The sequence below is a fragment of the Aotus nancymaae genome, unplaced genomic scaffold (assembly GCF_030222135.1).
Source record: "Aotus nancymaae isolate 86718 unplaced genomic scaffold, 86718_ANA_hifiasm-v0.15.2.pri h1tg000138l, whole genome shotgun sequence".
Classification (NCBI taxonomy): domain Eukaryota; kingdom Metazoa; phylum Chordata; class Mammalia; order Primates; family Aotidae; genus Aotus; species Aotus nancymaae.
In genome coordinates, this window is record NW_026988553.1 from 2,201,143 (window position 1) to 2,217,907 (window position 16,765).

At 57.5% G+C, this 16,765-nt stretch overlaps 1 protein-coding gene across 11 annotated transcripts in view; it reads left to right on the forward strand.

Moving 5' to 3' along the window:
* ATP2B3 (ATPase plasma membrane Ca2+ transporting 3) overlaps positions 1–16,765 on the forward strand; it is a 42,838-nt gene that overhangs the window by 12,217 nt on the left and 13,856 nt on the right. For 10 of the 11 annotated variants that reach the window (XM_012437889.2, XM_012437891.2, XM_012437896.2 and 7 more), the window contains 10 exons: positions 70–311; positions 2,771–3,005; positions 6,139–6,318; positions 6,414–6,501; positions 7,008–7,114; positions 8,114–8,305; positions 9,606–9,819; positions 10,532–10,743; positions 11,615–11,722; positions 13,802–13,984. In XM_012437889.2, coding sequence (XP_012293312.1) covers positions 70–311; positions 2,771–3,005; positions 6,139–6,318; positions 6,414–6,501; positions 7,008–7,114; positions 8,114–8,305; positions 9,606–9,819; positions 10,532–10,743; positions 11,615–11,722; positions 13,802–13,984 — 1,761 coding nt within the window. Of the gene's footprint in view, positions 1–69; positions 312–2,770; positions 3,006–6,138; positions 6,319–6,413; positions 6,502–7,007; positions 7,115–8,113; positions 8,306–9,605; positions 9,820–10,531; positions 10,744–11,614; positions 11,723–13,801; positions 13,985–14,664; positions 14,708–16,765 lie in introns of all 11 variants that reach the window. The other variant, XM_012437895.3, reaches the window with a different exon arrangement.

Consider the following 16,765-nt stretch of genomic DNA (forward strand, 5'->3'; position numbering starts at 1 on the left):
ACCACACAGGGATGACAGGGAGGGAGGTCTCAGGTCCCCGGTGCAATGCTAGCCCTACTCATCTTGCAGCCTCCTGAGAAGGAAGGCGCCCTCCCACGCCAGGTGGGCAATAAGACGGAGTGCGCCCTGCTGGGCTTCGTCCTGGACCTGAAGCGGGACTTCCAGCCCCTGCGGGAGCAGATCCCGGAAGACAAACTTTACAAAGTCTACACCTTCAACTCAGTCCGCAAGTCCATGAGCACAGTCGTCCGCATGCCTGACGGCGGCTTCCGCCTCTTCAGCAAGGGGGCCTCAGAGATCCTGCTGAAAAAGTGAGTGGCTAGTGGGAGGCACATGGCTATGCACGCAGTTTCTGTTTCTATTGTGGTCAAAGAGGGCAAACATAAAATTCACCATTTCAAGCACTTTACAGCGGACAGTTGAATGCACATTCACAATGTCCTGCAGCCATCACCACAACCCAGTTCCTAAACACTTCCATTGCCCCAGAAGGAACTCCAGAGCCACGAGCAGCCTCTCTCCACGCTCCCTCCCCAGCCCCAGAGCCAGTTCATCTGCTTCGTGTCTCTGTGGATTTGCCTTTCTGGACATTTCCTGTCAGACAACTCCTACTCCGTGTGGCCTTTTGTGTCTGGCTTCTTCCCTCAGTGTTAAGTTTCTGTTTCACCCAAGTCACGGATTTCCTCTTTTTTTTTTTTTTTTTTTTGCTCAAGCCATCCTCCCACCTCAGTCTCCCGGGTAGCTGGGGTTATATGTGCACATCGCCATGCCCAGCGAATCTTTAAATTATTTGTACAGATAGGGTCTCATCGTGTTGCCCAGGCTGGTCTTGAAGTCTTGGGCTCAAGCGGCCCACCCGCCCCAGCGTTGCGGGCATGAGGCACCGCCCCATTGGGCCCTGCTTTCTGTTTCAGGTTAATACCATTCGGTAGGTCATTCATCTGTGTACCTGCCCGTGACTTGTTTCCACCTTTTGGCTGTAGTGAGTCACGCTGCTGTGAACATTCATGTACATGAATGTGTGAACCCATGTTTTCCATTCTTTTGGATGGATGTCTAGGAGAGGAATGGCTGGGTCATGGTGTGTAACTTTTTGAGGAACCACCAAACTGTTTTCCACAGGGGCAGAACCATTTCACATTCCTACTGCTGACACACGAGGGTCCCACCTTCTCCCCATCTTCAACAGCACTTATTTTCTGCTGTGACAATGCTGGTGGGGCCATCCCCGTGGCCGTGAGGAGGTATCTGTTTCCCTGATGACTAATGACGCTGAGCCTCTTTTGATGTGCTGAGTGGCCATCTGCCTGTGTTTTTATCAGCGGGTTGTAAGGTTCTTCATGCATTCTGCATCCTAGATCTTTATCACGCTGAGGACAGTGTTCTGAGATGCACAAATGTTGCTGCTTACATGGGGTTTCTTTTAGAGATGATGCAAATTTTCTGGAATTGGAGATGTGATGGTTGTGCAAGTCTATGACTAAAAACCACTGAATTATCTACTTTAAATGGGTGGACTGCGTGGTGTGTGAATTATATCCCAATAAAGCTGTCAGAACAAAGGGAGGGAGCTTCACCTCCAGGCGCCCTGGCTTCCCCACACCCACTCAGCCTTCCTCGGCCTTGACCTCTCTGTCCCCCACCCACCTGGCTCCTCATGGCTGTCCTCCCAGGGCCCTCAGGACAGGGTCCTCTGCAGGACATCCAGGGCTCCCCAAAGGCCCAGGATCACCCTTCTTCCTGCTTTCAGCAGACTGGACCACCAAGTGCATCCTGCCTGGCCTCCCTGCCCACAGCACTCCCCCCAGAACTCCCCCCACCAGGGCCTCCTCCTCCCCAGAGCCATCCGTGCTGCTGTGGGGGCCTCAGCTGGCGGGCACTGGGATTCACAGAGGGACTGTCAATAAAAGGCCCAGCCCAGCTTCACTCTGCTGGCTGAGTGTACGTGAGCGAGTTACTGCCCCTACTCCCATGCCTCAGTCTCCCCTGTGGTACGGAGATCACAGGGCACTTATCTCTGGGAAGGGGTGTGAGAATTCCATGGGTGAATCCACATCCGTAGGAGGCCCTCCATCCGCACAGCTTCTGTTACATCATTTCCTTCGTTACCAGCGTTCCATGCGGTGGCAGCACGTGGCGCTCACAGCCCCACTGGCTTCTTCCACCGCGCCCGCCTCTGTGGCCCTCGGCTCCTTTGCTCCCTCCTCTCCCCACCCGAATCCTCCCAGTCCTGTCCCTTTTGAGAAGCTCCTGGAGTCATGGGCGCTCTAATGAGACTGTGGCTGCCTGGACTTGGTGATAGCGATTGTCCACTGAGTTCAGTTTTTGCCCATGGTCCATGCCCTCGCCCCATGGAGTCTGTGGCGGTGCTGCCGTAAGCCACGTGCTCCTGCCCGCCTCCCGGTCTCTCAGCCCGCAGCAGTTCATTAGTATCCGGGGGCTTCAAGCAGCTGAAATGCATTCTGCCCCAGTTATGGAGGCCGGAAGTCCAAAAGCAGGGTGTGGGCAGGGCTGCAGCGCCTCCAGAGCACCTCGGGGAGAATGTGTCCAGTGGCGGCCACCAGTGCTCGTGTTCCTCAGCTTCCAGCTGCCCCTCTGCAGTCTCTGCGTGTGGTCACACAGCCTTCTCCCTGTGTGTCTGTGTTCTCACATGGGGCTCTCCTCTCGATAGGACCCAGTCCTGGGCTAAGCCCCCAATCCAGCGTGACCAGCGCCGTCTCCTGTTTTTCTCTCTTGGCCTCCACTTTGTCTCTGCCCACCCCCTGCCTAGGTGCACCAATATCTTAAACGGCAGTGGTGAACTCCGCAGCTTTCGGCCTCGGGACCGGGATGACGTGGTGAGGAAGATCATCGAGCCGATGGCTTGTGACGGTCTCCGCACCATCTGCATCGCGTACCGGGACTTCCCTGCAGGCCAGGAACCCGACTGGGACAATGAGAACGAGGTCGTGGGTGACCTCACCTGCATAGCTGTCGTGGGCATTGAGGACCCTGTGCGGCCCGAGGTAGCCACCGCCTTCTCTGTGAGCTGCCCTGGTAACTGTGCCCTCTGCCCGAGCTTGTCTGGACTGGTAGGGGTGGCCTTTCTTCACACATAGCCGCTGCGCTCCCTCCGAAGCTCTCACCCTGGCATCCGCACAGGTCCTGGGTGGTCCAGCTCAGGCTTTACCTTCTTCCAGCTGAGAGGGTGGCAGTGGCAGAGAGACCCTCAACATTTGGGATCTGGTCCCCCCAGGATGGATGAACTGGAGGTAGGGCTGAAGCCTGAGGGACACAGGTTTAGGGATTTGGCTGGGGCCACTTGAAGAGCAGGACGTCCCGTAAAGAGCTCCCAGCAAAGGTCCTGGTGGGAGAGGGAGCCCAGAAGCATATCTCCATATGAACGATGCCACCAGGGGAGTGCAGGAAGGTGGTCCTCAAGGGTCGCGTGGCAGATGCAAGAGCAGACTGAAGGCGCACAGGTCAGTCTGGGCATGGCTTTGATGCTGGGAAGTCACTTTGCTGTTGAAAGATGGCAGAGCCTGGAGAGCGTGGAGGATACTGGGCCCCGGAGGGACAGTGCGAGGCGTGGAGGTACCCGTCTGTCTCCCCAGGGAGAAGCAGGGCCACTGAGACCTTGTATTTCAGGAGCCGCCCTGGGGCATGCAGGTGCAACCCCGGAGGAGAAGCTTCGGGACGCTCCTTCGGGAGACAGGGATTCATGTATTGGATCACATAGCAAAGACACTCAATTCAAAGACAGTACATCTAAATGCCAGCCATGGGTACTGGCAACAGAGCAGCCCTGCGTCCCGAGAACATGGCCACAACGTCTGGAGGGGGAGCACCTTGAGCCTGCCCTGGTGGAAATGAGGACAGGGACAGGAGTCCAGCCGAGGAAATGGGCCCTGCAAAGGCAGGCAGGGGCATGAGTCCCGGGCCCCACTGGGCCCGGAGAGCAAAAGGAAAGGGTGCCGATGAGGTGAAGCAAGGCCACAGCTGGGGAAAGGTGGGGAGGCCTCTCCCCTCACTGACGTACAGAGCAGAAGAGGGGCCTGAGGAGCAAGGACAGCTCCTTTCTGGCTTGAGAGGGGTTGAGAGAGAGTCCAAGTGGCAGACCACAGCGACAGTGCCAGGCTGAGGACGCCAGGAAGACCCCGGGTGCTTGGGGGTGTGGCAGGGCTGCAGCCAGAAGAGGGCCCTCGGGGCTGGGCCGGCCGGGGGCACTGGCAACTTCTCCAGACACCTGGCTGGCTGCGTGCTGGGGGGCCTTGGGGAGAAGGCGGGGAGAAGGCAGGGAGCAGGGCTGAGCAGGCGAGGAAGGACAGTTTGGCCTGGCCCTTTGCGGCCATGGGGAAGGAACAGGGCCACACACATCTGGCCTGAGGAGGCAGCAGGCCTGGGTTCACAGCTGCAGGTTTCAGGCTAGTCACGGCCACTTGGTGGCAGCAGAGGGGTGGCTTCCAGACGGTTCAGGACAGGAATTCACTCGCCGGATGGAGAGTTGTCTTCTTGTGGCTCTTGATCTTATCCAGCACCCCAAGACCCTCAGAGAGTAGAAAGTGTCCCCGAGGCTGGCAGCAAGGGACTCACCCCAGGGCTCGTCCTTCCGGGCCACTTGGTGGTATTTGCTGCAGGGATCATTGGATCACCCTGCCACAGCCTGAAGCAGGGCCCCCAGCTCTCACCGTGGCAGAGATCACAGCCCCCTGCCCATGGCCTCAAGGGCCGCCAGCATGTGGGGACTCCCAGGTCCATGTCCTTCCCTGCCCCTGTGTGTCTACCCCACCTGCCCCAGGCTCCCTCGGCCTGCGGGCTTGGCCACACCTGGGACACCCGCCCACTCTCGGGCTCTCCTCCTCGGGCTCAGCGACTGTCCCTCCAGGGCTTCTGCACTCACCCAGCGGAGTTCACAAACTCTGAACCTGGCTTCCCTGCCCCTCTGCCTCAGTAGCATCAGCTGCCTGACCCTGTCTCACTGTCCCCGAGCCCGAAGAGCCACATACCTCTTCATTTGGGAACTGTCTTCCCTGTCCCTCCACCACTGGGACAATGCCACCACCTCCCGGCCAGTCTCCTGGCTTCCTGCTCTCAAGCCTTTGCAGGCTGTTCGTCTTCCACTCCGCACTGGGGAACCTCTTTCTCTTTCTGTTTTTCCCGACTCTCATATGGTGCAGGCGGTCCCCAACTTTTAACAATGTTTCAACTTGGTGCAGAAGTGATGCGCATTCAGCAGAAACTTTACTTCGCGTCCCATCCAAGCATTCTGTTTCCCGCTTTCAGTGCAGTCGCCAGTGACTTTGTGTTCAATGCTTTTGCGCCACTGTAGACTAACACAAGTGTTCTGAGCACGTGTGAGGCGGGCTGCGCTAAGCTATGTCTGGCAGCTTAGGTGTATTAGATGCATCTTTGACTTATGGTATTTTCAACGTATCCTGGGTTTATCGGGACCTAATCCCATCGTAAACTGAGGAGGATCTGCGTTTGAAAACTGAAATACGTGCTACACAACTGAGGCCACATTTGGCTTGCCCTGGGGTGGAGTGAGATACATTATCCTACAAAACCTACAACTCCAGGAAAAACATTAACTCCTGAGAAAAATGTCTTAGGTTTTATACTGTTTAAAAAGAAAAAAAAGGGCTACAGAGGCAAGTGAGGAAGGAGTCCAGGTGGGAGCCCTGGAGGTGGCTGAGGGTGCGAGGCCCCTCCTCCTTCCTCCTTAGGGCTAACATGGCCCCTGCCAGCCTGTCCATTACGCAGGCTAACCCTACATCAGCAGCCCTGGGTCTGTTTTCCAGCTGGAAAATGAGGTTGACCCAGGTGACTCTTCCAGATGTGAATCTGATGATGCCCCAGGGCCTGGGTCTGTCATCACTGATCCCCAGGGCCTGGGTCTGTGTCGTCACTGGTCCCCAGGTCCTGGCATGGTGAAGGAGGGAAGCACCCACTCATTGTAGTTTGGCTGGGGCAAGACAGCCCCACCACCCTCTGGGCCCATGCCTCCACAGGGACCCCGCATGGGGACCCATGGTTTGGCTTGACTGTCACCTCTGCCGGACCTTGCGCTGCCTGCAGATCTGATAGAGGAAGGGCTACTGGCTCGACACAAAACATGTCTTGCCTCGATGGCCCCACCCACTCTCTTGTCTCTTCCAGGTCCCTGAAGCTATCCGAAAATGCCAGCGTGCTGGTATCACAGTTCGCATGGTGACTGGTGACAACATCAACACGGCCCGGGCCATCGCGGCCAAATGTGGCATCATCCAGCCTGGGGAGGACTTCCTGTGCCTGGAAGGGAAAGAGTTCAACCGGCGGATCCGCAACGAGAAAGGCGAGGTAGCATCCAGCTGTCTGCCGCCCCCGTCCCCCTCTCCTCCCTGCCCCCGCGCGCCCGCCCTCGATCTGCAGCGTCCTGTGCTTCCCCTCCCCAGATAGAACAGGAGCGGCTGGACAAGGTGTGGCCCAAGCTGAGGGTGCTGGCCCGGTCGTCTCCCACCGACAAGCACACTCTGGTGAAAGGTAGCCGAGCCCGCACACCTTCCTGGGGTGGTTGGCCTGAGGTTGTCTGCTCCCTGATGCCAAAAGTCAGGTTCCCAAACAGGTCCCCAGGGCCTGCCTAAGAAGCCGGGTCCATTTGTCCCATTAGCCCAGAACAGCAGGGCTGCGGCCCATGAGGTAACGGGGGTTCAGGGAGGGCCAGTGACTCACTCCAAGTCACATAACCTTTCTCTAGAAGCAATGGGTCTAGAGCCAGGGACCCGGGATTATGTTCCCAGGCCTTAACCAGTCAGTCCCCAATCCCCATCCTTCCACCCTGGCCCTGTCACTCAGTGAGACTTGGTTGCTTATTTGGGGTTAGGAGATGGTCCCGGTGATAGGGAGCACAGATAATTGGGACAGTCAGCACGTGTGCAATCCCAAAGGGTTTTCACGGCCAGCCTGTCCCCATAGCTCCCTGGGCAGGGGTTCACAGGGATGTGTTGACAGATGGGCCCAGCCCTGCCCTGCCCTGATCTGTCTTCCAGGGATTATTGACAGCACCAGTGGTGAGCAGCGGCAGGTGGTGGCTGTGACTGGGGATGGCACTAACGATGGGCCGGCCCTCAAGAAGGCGGATGTGGGCTTTGCCATGGTAAACCACCTGGTTGGGATCCCAACTCACCACAGCAGATGGGGCCTGTGTGTGTCCCATGGACTTTAGCTTTATACCAGGAAGTAGGAGCCAGTGTTGGGGCAGGTTACAGAGTGACTGAAGGTTCTTTCTCTCACATCTGGGCCACTTGGGCCTGTGTGGGCTCTGCCAGTCAGGAAACACGTGTTTAAAGGCATCTGTTGTGAGGCCCAAGGTGATAGTGGGCCCTAGACGAGATGTGCTGTGGAGAGGAAGGGGACGGGGGCGGGGGCTCATCACTGATGGAGTGCCCACCCCCAGTCCTCTCTAAATGCACTCTCAGCCCCAGAAGAGGTGAGCAGGGTCCCCAAATGTGCTCTTCCTCTGTACTTCCCTCCTGCTGCTCACCCACTGAGCAGGGTGGTCCTGCAGATGCCACCCACATGGCTGCTTGCGGCCCCACAAGAGGCTGGGCTCCTTTTTCGGTAGGCCACCTGGGGAACCCAGCCCAGTCCTTCCCGGCACCTGTAGCCCAGAGAGGAGCTCCAGCGCAAGCTTCACGAGATAGCGGCTCTCACGGGCCAGACTTGGGGCAGGGGAGAGGGCTGAGCAGCTTGGCACGGCTGCAACTGCGCCTCCCCAGGCTGTTCCCTGCAGGACTGTCCAGCGTGCCTTACACAGCAAGCCTCTCTGGAGTGCTAAGAACAGACCAGGCTGTTCGGTGGCCACGTGGTGGCAGCTGGCCTTTATGTGTAAAGCCGTGTTGATGCCATGTCATCAGTACCCTCTGCGTTTATAAGGAAAGGCCCCCTCACCATGACATGTGACAACTTACCGTGTGTAGTATAAGAATGTGTGAGATAAAAATCAGTCCTGTTCTCAGCTTTGCAGGGGAGGGGTGAGATGTTATTCAGAAGGGAACGTCAGGGAGCCAGCCCAGGTAGGGCAGGTGATCCAGGGGGGCTGGGGAAAGGACCCCCCAAATACTCTGTGTGTGTGAGTGTGTGTGTCACCCGTCAGGGCATCGCAGGGACCGACGTGGCCAAGGAGGCCTCCGACATCATCCTGACTGATGACAACTTCACCAGCATCGTCAAGGCAGTCATGTGGGGCCGTAACGTCTATGACAGCATCTCCAAGTTCCTGCAGTTCCAACTGACAGTCAACGTGGTGGCCGTGATCGTGGCCTTCACAGGCGCCTGCATTACTCAGGTACGCACTGAGGGCTACTGTGCCCCGGCTAGGACACCTGGGCTCAGGCCTGTGGGCCAGATGATAAGAGTGAGGGTTTTCTTTTCTTTGCTGCAGATTATTTTAATTGAGATCAAATTCACATGCCAAAAATTCACCATTTTTGAGTACACAATTCAACACTCGAATTTTGAGGACTTTCACCATCGCCTCTATCTAGCTCCAGAAGATTGTCATCATCTTGAAAAGAAACCCCGTGCTCCTGAGCAGTCACTTCCCCATTGCCCCCAAACATCCCAGCCCTCGGCCGCCACTCACGGGCTTCCTGGGTCTATGGATTTGCCTGTTCCAGACTTTACATTCCAATGGGATCAGATAATGTGGCCTCGTGTCTGGCATCTGGCTTAGCACCATGTTTTTCCTGCCTTTTCATGGCCTCAGAACACTCCACGGTACAGACTGTCACCGTGTGTCTGTCCTGATGAACACGTAGCTCGTTCCCACGTTTTAGCGCTTGTGAACGGTGCTGCCAGGAACATCTGTGTATGAGCTTCTGTGTGGGCTGTGTGTCCCATGGGAATGCTTTCTCAATAGTCCCATTTTCCTCATGGGTGAGTGTCTAGATTTTCTTCGATGCCCCCCTTAGAAAGGGGGTGCAAAAAAATACCCGTTTGTTGCTGACAGGGATTTGAAATGCCTGCTGATCAACTTGGTCTTTTCAAATATATTTTTTTAACTGAGACAAAAATCACGTAACAAACTTCACCAGAACCATTTTAACCTCTCTCTTCACCCCAAAATGATACCCTGTCCCCATGAGTAGTCACTCTCTACTCCCGTCCCCCAGCCCCTGACACCCACCCATCTGCTTTCTCTCTCTGTGGATTTGTCAGTTCTGGAAGTTTCCTATGAATGGAATCAGACAGTACGTGGCCTTGTGTGTCTGGCTTCTGTGAGGCTGATTTTTAACCAACAACTCAGAGGAGCTGAGAAGAAAGGTCCAGCTCAGAGTTTCTGCCTCCTCCTCCTCCTGGGGTGCAGGAGACAAGGAGAGCAGCCCTCACTCTGTTGCCCCAAATGGCAGACCCCATCGTCAGGCTGTTTTGTGTTCTGGGGTTTTTCACCTCCTGCGAGGGATTTGGAGCACACCTTCTAGATCACTGCCACCAGGTGAGAGAAGGGAGGCGGGCGTGTGACAGCCCAGAGAAAAGGAGATATCTGTTTTCACGGGCGTGAAATCCCAGTGACGTGGACCCCACGAGGAGTTTTCCCCCAGGCGTGACGGGGTTCCCACAGAAAGGTGAACGCCTCCTCTCCGTAGGACTCTCCTCTCAAAGCCGTGCAGATGTTGTGGGTGAACTTGATCATGGACACCTTTGCCTCTCTGGCCCTGGCGACGGAGCCTCCCACAGAGTCGCTGCTGCTGCGAAAGCCATATGGCCGCGACAAGCCCCTCATCTCCCGCACCATGATGAAGAATATCCTGGGCCACGCCGTGTACCAGCTCGCCATCATCTTCACCCTGCTCTTTGTCGGTAGGCTGGCCAGGGGCACGCAGGAGGCCTTCGGGACACTGTTGCCAGCACCTCGGGCTCAGATTCTGTCTGGTATCCCTCCGCCTGTGTCCCCGGGCCCAGTATGGGGTGGGACGATGCAGTTCTTGACTGGACAGCACCCAGGGGAAGGAGCAGATGGGCCAGGCCAGCAACCCTCCAGCGAGGCCCGCTGGGAGCCTGCAGCTCTTTCTCAGCCTCTCCTCCCAGGCCCCTTGAGCAGCTGAGAAACAGTTTGTCTCTTGACATCCTGCTCCCAGCCTCTACCTAGCCCCAGAGTGGCCACGGTAACCCTAGGAACAGAACAGCCCACAGTTACCCCGTGACGATTGCTCCCACGGAGTGACAGGGGTGCTGTGCTGGCAGCTGTGGAACGAGGCGGGCATCTGAGGAAAGCCAGCATTAAGAGCATCCCTTCTTAACCTCTTCCTTCTGCCCTCAGGCTCAGGGACAGCACCCCTGGGTCTGTCACTGGCCTGATGGGGTCTCAGGACTCTGGTCGGTTGAGCCTGTGGTCTGGCTGCCTTGTCTGTGGCCTTGTCTGTGAGCTGGAATTGGCCCCCTCTCGGCAGCTACACACTGTGGTCTCGCTCCTGAGTGATGCGTCACGCACTGAGATGGCTGTGCCTGAGTGGGGAATGTTGCCCGGCACCCGTGGGGGCTGCTCCCTCATGCACGCGCCCCCACCTTCCAGGAGAGCTCTTCTTCGACATCGACAGCGGGAGGAACGCGCCCCTGCACTCGCCCCCCTCCGAGCACTACACCATCATCTTCAACACCTTCGTCATGATGCAGCTCTTCAACGAGGTCAACGCCCGCAAGGTCCATGGCGAGAGGAACGTCTTCGACGGCATCTTCAGCAACCCCATCTTCTGCACCATTGTCCTGGGCACTTTCGGGATCCAGGTAGGGGCCGGGCCAGGGCAGGAGGCCTCCCCACCTCCACTCCCAGAAGAAGCCCCACCCCATCTGGCTTTCCTGTAGCCCCCAGTCCTCTCTTCATCTTCCAAATATCACTGGCCTTGCCCTGGGTTAGCCCACTGGTTTGCAAAACGGTTTCATGACCCTTCCTCAGAGCTAACTTTTCTCACGGGTGCTGGAAGGAGTCCTCCCTGGCCCCTCTAGATCTGCCATTCCCATTCCTAGTGCTTAATTCCTTGGCACGAGGCTGCCATAGCTCCAGAAGGTTCTTTTGCAGATGCCCTCTGTGATCAGTGCTGACACACTAACCTCTGCTTCCCACAGGGCTGTGGACAGGCTGGTCAGCCCCACTGTCTATTTGTAGAAAAACTGAGGTATAGTAAGGCCAATAGGTCAGGAGACAGTTGCCATTGGAAGACAGTTTATGACTCACAGATCCCTAGAGGAGGGGACATGGCACACCACAGGGGCCCACGTGGTAGAGCGCCAGGCAGGAGCCAGGGTGTGGGAGCTGTGGACAAGAGCCTGTGCTGTGGTTCCTTCGGGGAGGAGCGGGTGAGGCAGCGTGGCTGGTAGGTAGGCTCAGGACTGGCACTGAAGGCAGGACGATAGTGGCCGGGACTGCGAGAGTCCAACAGGGGGCAGGGTGTTTGCATCTGAGAATTGAATGCCTCCCAAGGAGGCGGGAGGCCAAGGCAGGGTGTGCAGCAGCTTCTAGGGTCCTCCAGAATGAGGCGTGTCCGGTGTGCCCTCAGGCCTGGTGTCACAGCCTCTGGTTCGCACCCAGGGGTGGTGGGGCCACACGCTGCTCTGTCACAGCACCCCTGGACCTGCCTCTCTCACCTGCCCTCTGTAGATTGTCATCGTCCAGTTCGGCGGGAAGCCCTTCAGCTGCTCCCCTCTGTCCACGGAACAGTGGCTCTGGTGCCTGTTCGTTGGTGTTGGGGAGCTGGTCTGGGGACAGGTGAGTGACAGCCCTGCCCCTCATTCCAAACTGCCCTACAGACAGCTTCTGTGATGGCCCCACTGCCCTAACCCTGCTCCAAAGCCTTGGGGTCCACACCCCAGGAAGCATACTGTGTCCTCAGGCCTCTGACACACCAGGACCCAGGGACAGGCCACAAGGGATGGTGTCAGCAAAAGAATGCAAAGGAACATGGCCGGGATGTGACATGGCCCAGAAAAACTGCCCATGATAAGAGTCAAAAATTGTCCCTTCAAACTGGGGGACATAGACTGGGAGCCTTGGACATCTGAGACCAGGGAGCCAGCGGGCCGGTTCCTGGCGAGGGCTCCTTCCTGGCTTGCGACAGCCGCCTCCTCAATCTGTGCTCACGTCTCTGGTGTCTCCTTTCTTAGGAGCACTAAGCCAGTGGGATCAGGGCCCCACCTTGGTAACCTTAATGAACCTTGATCACTTCCTTACTCCAAATCTAGCCACACTGGGCACTAGGACTTCAACACATGAACTGGGGAGCACATTCCGGCTTTTGTTTCTTTTTCTTTTTCTTTTTCTTTTTTTTGAGACAGGGTCTTTTCCTGTTGCCCAGGGAAGAGTACAGTGGTGCAATCATGTGTACCGTAGCTTCAAACTCCCAGGCCCAAGTGACCCTCCTATCTCAGCCTCCCACATGCCACCACAAAATACAAAACTTAGCCTCCCACATTCCACCACACCAGACTAATTTTTGTATTTTTTGTAGAGACGGGGTTTTGCCACGTTGCCCTTGAACTCCTGACCTCAAGTGATCTGCCCACCTCAGCCTCCCAAAGTGCTCGGCCTGGCTTTTGTTTTTGATCTGCTGGTTCTCTGTGCTGACCACAGGGGCTGACCGCAGCATTAGTGTCCTCGGGGACAGTCCACCCAATTCCTCTGCATCATTTAAGAATCCTCCTTTTCCTCTGCTACTGCACCTCACCTCCCAATCACACTCGAATCTGGTCTCTCCATGGAGTCCCTTCACTTCCCGAAACGTGGACTTTAACCACAGCCCAAGGGGGTGCCAGGCCCTCTTCTTGACCTTCTAGCTCTCAGGCCACTGGCTTTCCATATCCCCCCAGGAACATGGCACCAGCCTGTAGCTCGGCATCTCAGGGTTACCAGCTTGTCTTTTTCATTTTTAACCTTGTTCAATTACAAAGATAAAGCATCTTCAAGTGAAAAACTAATAGAAGGGAATGTCTGTGAACTAGTCCTCAAGTCCCCATCTGGCCACATTCAAGAAGGACACTGGCTCAGACACACAAGACAGACGGGACGTCTTATTCTGGAACTCCAGATGCCCATCATCCCTTCCTGCAGCTTCCCCTGTGTCCTTCTAGACTGTTCCCCCACTTCCCAGTGGCCCTCTCTTCACTCCTGCCTTTCCAGCTGCCACCCTCCTTGTCACTCCCCACCTTCCCCAGATGCACAGGTCTTCTCTAGGCCGATCTTCCCCCGGGAGATGCCCTCTCCGGGAGAGACTAGGCCAGAGCTGCAGGTGTGTCTCCCAGCAACGGTGTGGAGCAACATGCAGGGAGTACTGTCACCCAGCCCCTGCGTCCACAGCTTTTCTTGGGGTGGTTCGCAGAGCCATGCTGTGCTCACGTGGCTGGCCTCCATCTCCAGCCTTCCGGAGGCCCGGCTGTTAGTGTAGAGTACGGGGCATGGCCCCCAGCCCCCAGCCCCGGTAAGCGACACTGCTTTTAGGCAGGATATTCCAGGGGCTTAGCGATCTCTCCCAGGAGCCCTTGCTGCACAGCGCTCCACTCCTGGGCCCTTTGGCTGAATGGGACTCCATGGAGGAGGGGTGGGCCCAGAGCGCCACATACTCCTAAAAATGCACCTCAGCCCCCGGGCGAACACTACGCCGGTTCCTCAGGGGCTGCCAGTTCCTGGGGGACAGAGATGGGGGCTGCTCTAGCTTTACTCCCTTGGCTTAATCACAAAAAACAAATGACATCCTTTAGAGGAAGGAGGCTGCCGTCTCCCTCTGCAGAGAGGACCTTGACACTCATGCAGCTCAGTCCAGCTCTCACGGCCATCTCTGCGTGGCTCCCCCAGGTCATTGCCACCATCCCCACCAGCCAGCTCAAGTGCCTGAAGGAAGCTGGGCATGGGCCGGGGAAGGATGAGATGACAGACGAGGAGCTTGCCGAAGGCGAGGAAGAGATCGACCATGCCGAGCGGGAGCTCCGCCGGGGCCAGATCCTCTGGTTCCGGGGCCTGAACCGGATTCAGACTCAGGTAAGCCCCACCTCGCTCTTGCCCAGGTGCTTCCGTCCCGAGATGGTAGAGGCAAGTTGGCAGCCGAGAGCCGGCTGTCTGCACCCAACACCCGCAGGGAAACCCTCTGGTCTTGCTGCTCACGTCACAAAAGCAGCTGCTGGTGTCCCCTTTGCCATTCCAGGATGTGCCCACTGATGGCTGTGGCACTGAGGTCGCCTCTCCCTGACACCTCCTTCACAGCCCAGGTGTCCCTTGTAGCTAAAGGTGTGTGTGGGTGACTAATGGCTCTCTCAGAGGCACGGGCCAGTGCTGTCCTCATCACTGCGGGGGCTTCCTTTACTTGGCGGGAACTGCCCCAGATCATAGGCAAGTGACATTCTCGGGAAGACAGGCCCATTTCGAACAGCCACAGCGAGCTCAAGATTGACTGGATGACACCATAAATGCGATGGGGAGGCTTCATTTGGGATGTGGACTCTGGCCACCTAGTTGGTCCCTTCTGTTCATCCAAATCACGAACCGTTAGGGCCGGCCAAGACCAAGGCCGTCAGCTACGTTCCCCGCTGAAGTCAGGCACTTGCCATAGCTACCCCACTCCCTTGTTCCCATCTCCTCCCAGCCAACCTCCTTGCCAGAATGTTCCAGACTCGCTGTGTCTCCACACCCCTCCCTGGAACTCTCTTGTGATCCCACTGCAGCCCGGCCTCTGCCCACCACTCCCCAGAAACGGCGCACTCCTAGGTCTGCAAGGCTCCCCTCCGGCTCCTGAGGTCGGGCTATCCCTGCATCGCTCCTGCCTGCTGTGGGCACTGCCTGGAGACTTGCTGTCCTCACCCGCCTGGCACCCCCACCTCCTGCTCAGCCCTTGCCCCACCCTGCTGTGGCCCTTGAGCGCTGAAAGTCCTGGCCGGGGAGGAAGGAAGAGCCGCGCCCCTCTCCCACAGCAGCCCCTGCAGCCTCCCCTTCATGGCCTGCCCTTCCCCCAGCAGCCTCCAGAGGGCCACCCAGCATGCTTCACACTCCACCTCCTCCTGCAAGGCCTGGGCCACCGTCTCTCAGGTCACAGCCGTCGCTCCCTGCCCCTCCAGCCTCTGTCCCGGACCCCCAGTCGCACTGCCCCTGACATGGAGCGACTGACTGCTGCTCCTCCCTGGGGTCCTGTGCACTCGGCCGTGCAGCCAGGGCCTGCCTAAGCCACCAGCCCCAGGTAAAGCGGGAACACCTGGCTGGGCGTCCATCAGGAGTCTATCTAGGTAGGGCCTGAGGCCACACCCCTTCCCAGGGTCTGTCACACATCACCAAGGGCTTGTCCCAAAGAATCATCCATGCAACTTGCCCAAGACTGTTCTCGGTGCCCTGGGTCCTGTTCCCGCCCAGCGGTATCAAGGGCCCAGCCTCAGGGCAGCCCCACCCCCCAGGCCGCAGCCTCCCTTGCTTGTCTTGGCTCCACTGAGCCCCTGCAACGCCGCCCTCTGCAGTGCAACCGGTGGAGCCTCCCTCCATTGTTCTAAGGATGAAGTCCAGGCTCCTGACCATGGCCTTCAAGCCCCTGCCTCTCGATGTCCACCCATCCTCCTGCACCCCTGCACCCCCGGCTGCCTTTCCAAACATGCCCTGCCGGCCTGTGCACTGCATCTCCCCAACTCCCATGCGCCTCCTGGGGCCCTCATGCTTACAAAGCCCTCTCTGACTCCACTCCCACCATGGGCCACCTGTGCTGCCAGCCCGGGGCACTAGAGTTGGGGCATGTCAGAGTTCCTGCCGAACTTTCCAGAGCTACAGAGTCCCTAGGCCTACCCCAGAGACCACAGTCATGCAGGGCTAGGTCGGGGCACAGGAGAACTTCACATTTAAAGCTGAGAACTGGGAGGTGGGGCTGGCATCCGAGGCACCTCACACAGCGCAGCCTGGGAAGGGTGTCTTAGGTCTGCACTCTGAGCACTGTTACCTACCCCCTGGCCTGGCCGGAACACAGACAGCCCCGGCAAGGAAGGATGGCCTGCATCTCCCTCCCAAGTGCAAGGGCTAACGCCTCAAGCCCAGTGCCCGGATAGGCCAGGGCTGCAGTACAAAGAGCCTTTTCTCATTCCCCAAAATACATATTTGTGTGCTAAATTTAAAACACATCAAATGTTAGAAGCAGCACCCGTCTCCCCCAATGCCCTCCTAGCGGTTCAACTGTGCCTTCTACAAGACCATGCCTATGAGCCCCCCCAGCTGCCCCCAGATGGGCTCTATCTGTCATACCCCTGTTGTGCTACAGAGCCCAGAGCTGCCTAAGCCTGGGGGGGTGGGTGCGGAGAGCAGGACGTTGCCCCTCAGAGGCCTGCTTCACTTTTGCCAATGCAGCCGAAGGCAGCGTTAGTTTTTCCAGCAGCTGAGACAGCAGCCCTGCCCTGATCTGAAGTGTCAGGTGGCATCAGTGGTACCCTGGCCACCCGTGTGTCTCGTGTCCTCTGGCTAGTAGAAGCGGGTCCCATCGGCTAGTCTTAGAGCTCCGGGCTGTTCCAATTGTCGGTGCCCAGAGAGACACGGGCTGGTGACGCCCCTGCTTTGCCTCTGAGGAAACGGCGACCCCCAAGGCTTTTCGCTTTGACTTTGTCACGTGCAACTCACCGTGTTTCTCAGGAATGCCAAACCAGTCAGTTCTTTTAGCCAACTATGAAAGAGCATCTGCTCTCTTTGATTCGAAATACCTGCTTGGAAAAAATGGAGCTAAAGGAAAAGCCCATCAGGTTGTACATATGTCCTAGGCAGCTGGCCCCAGATTTCTGCATTTTATGAACCCCAAAATTGCTC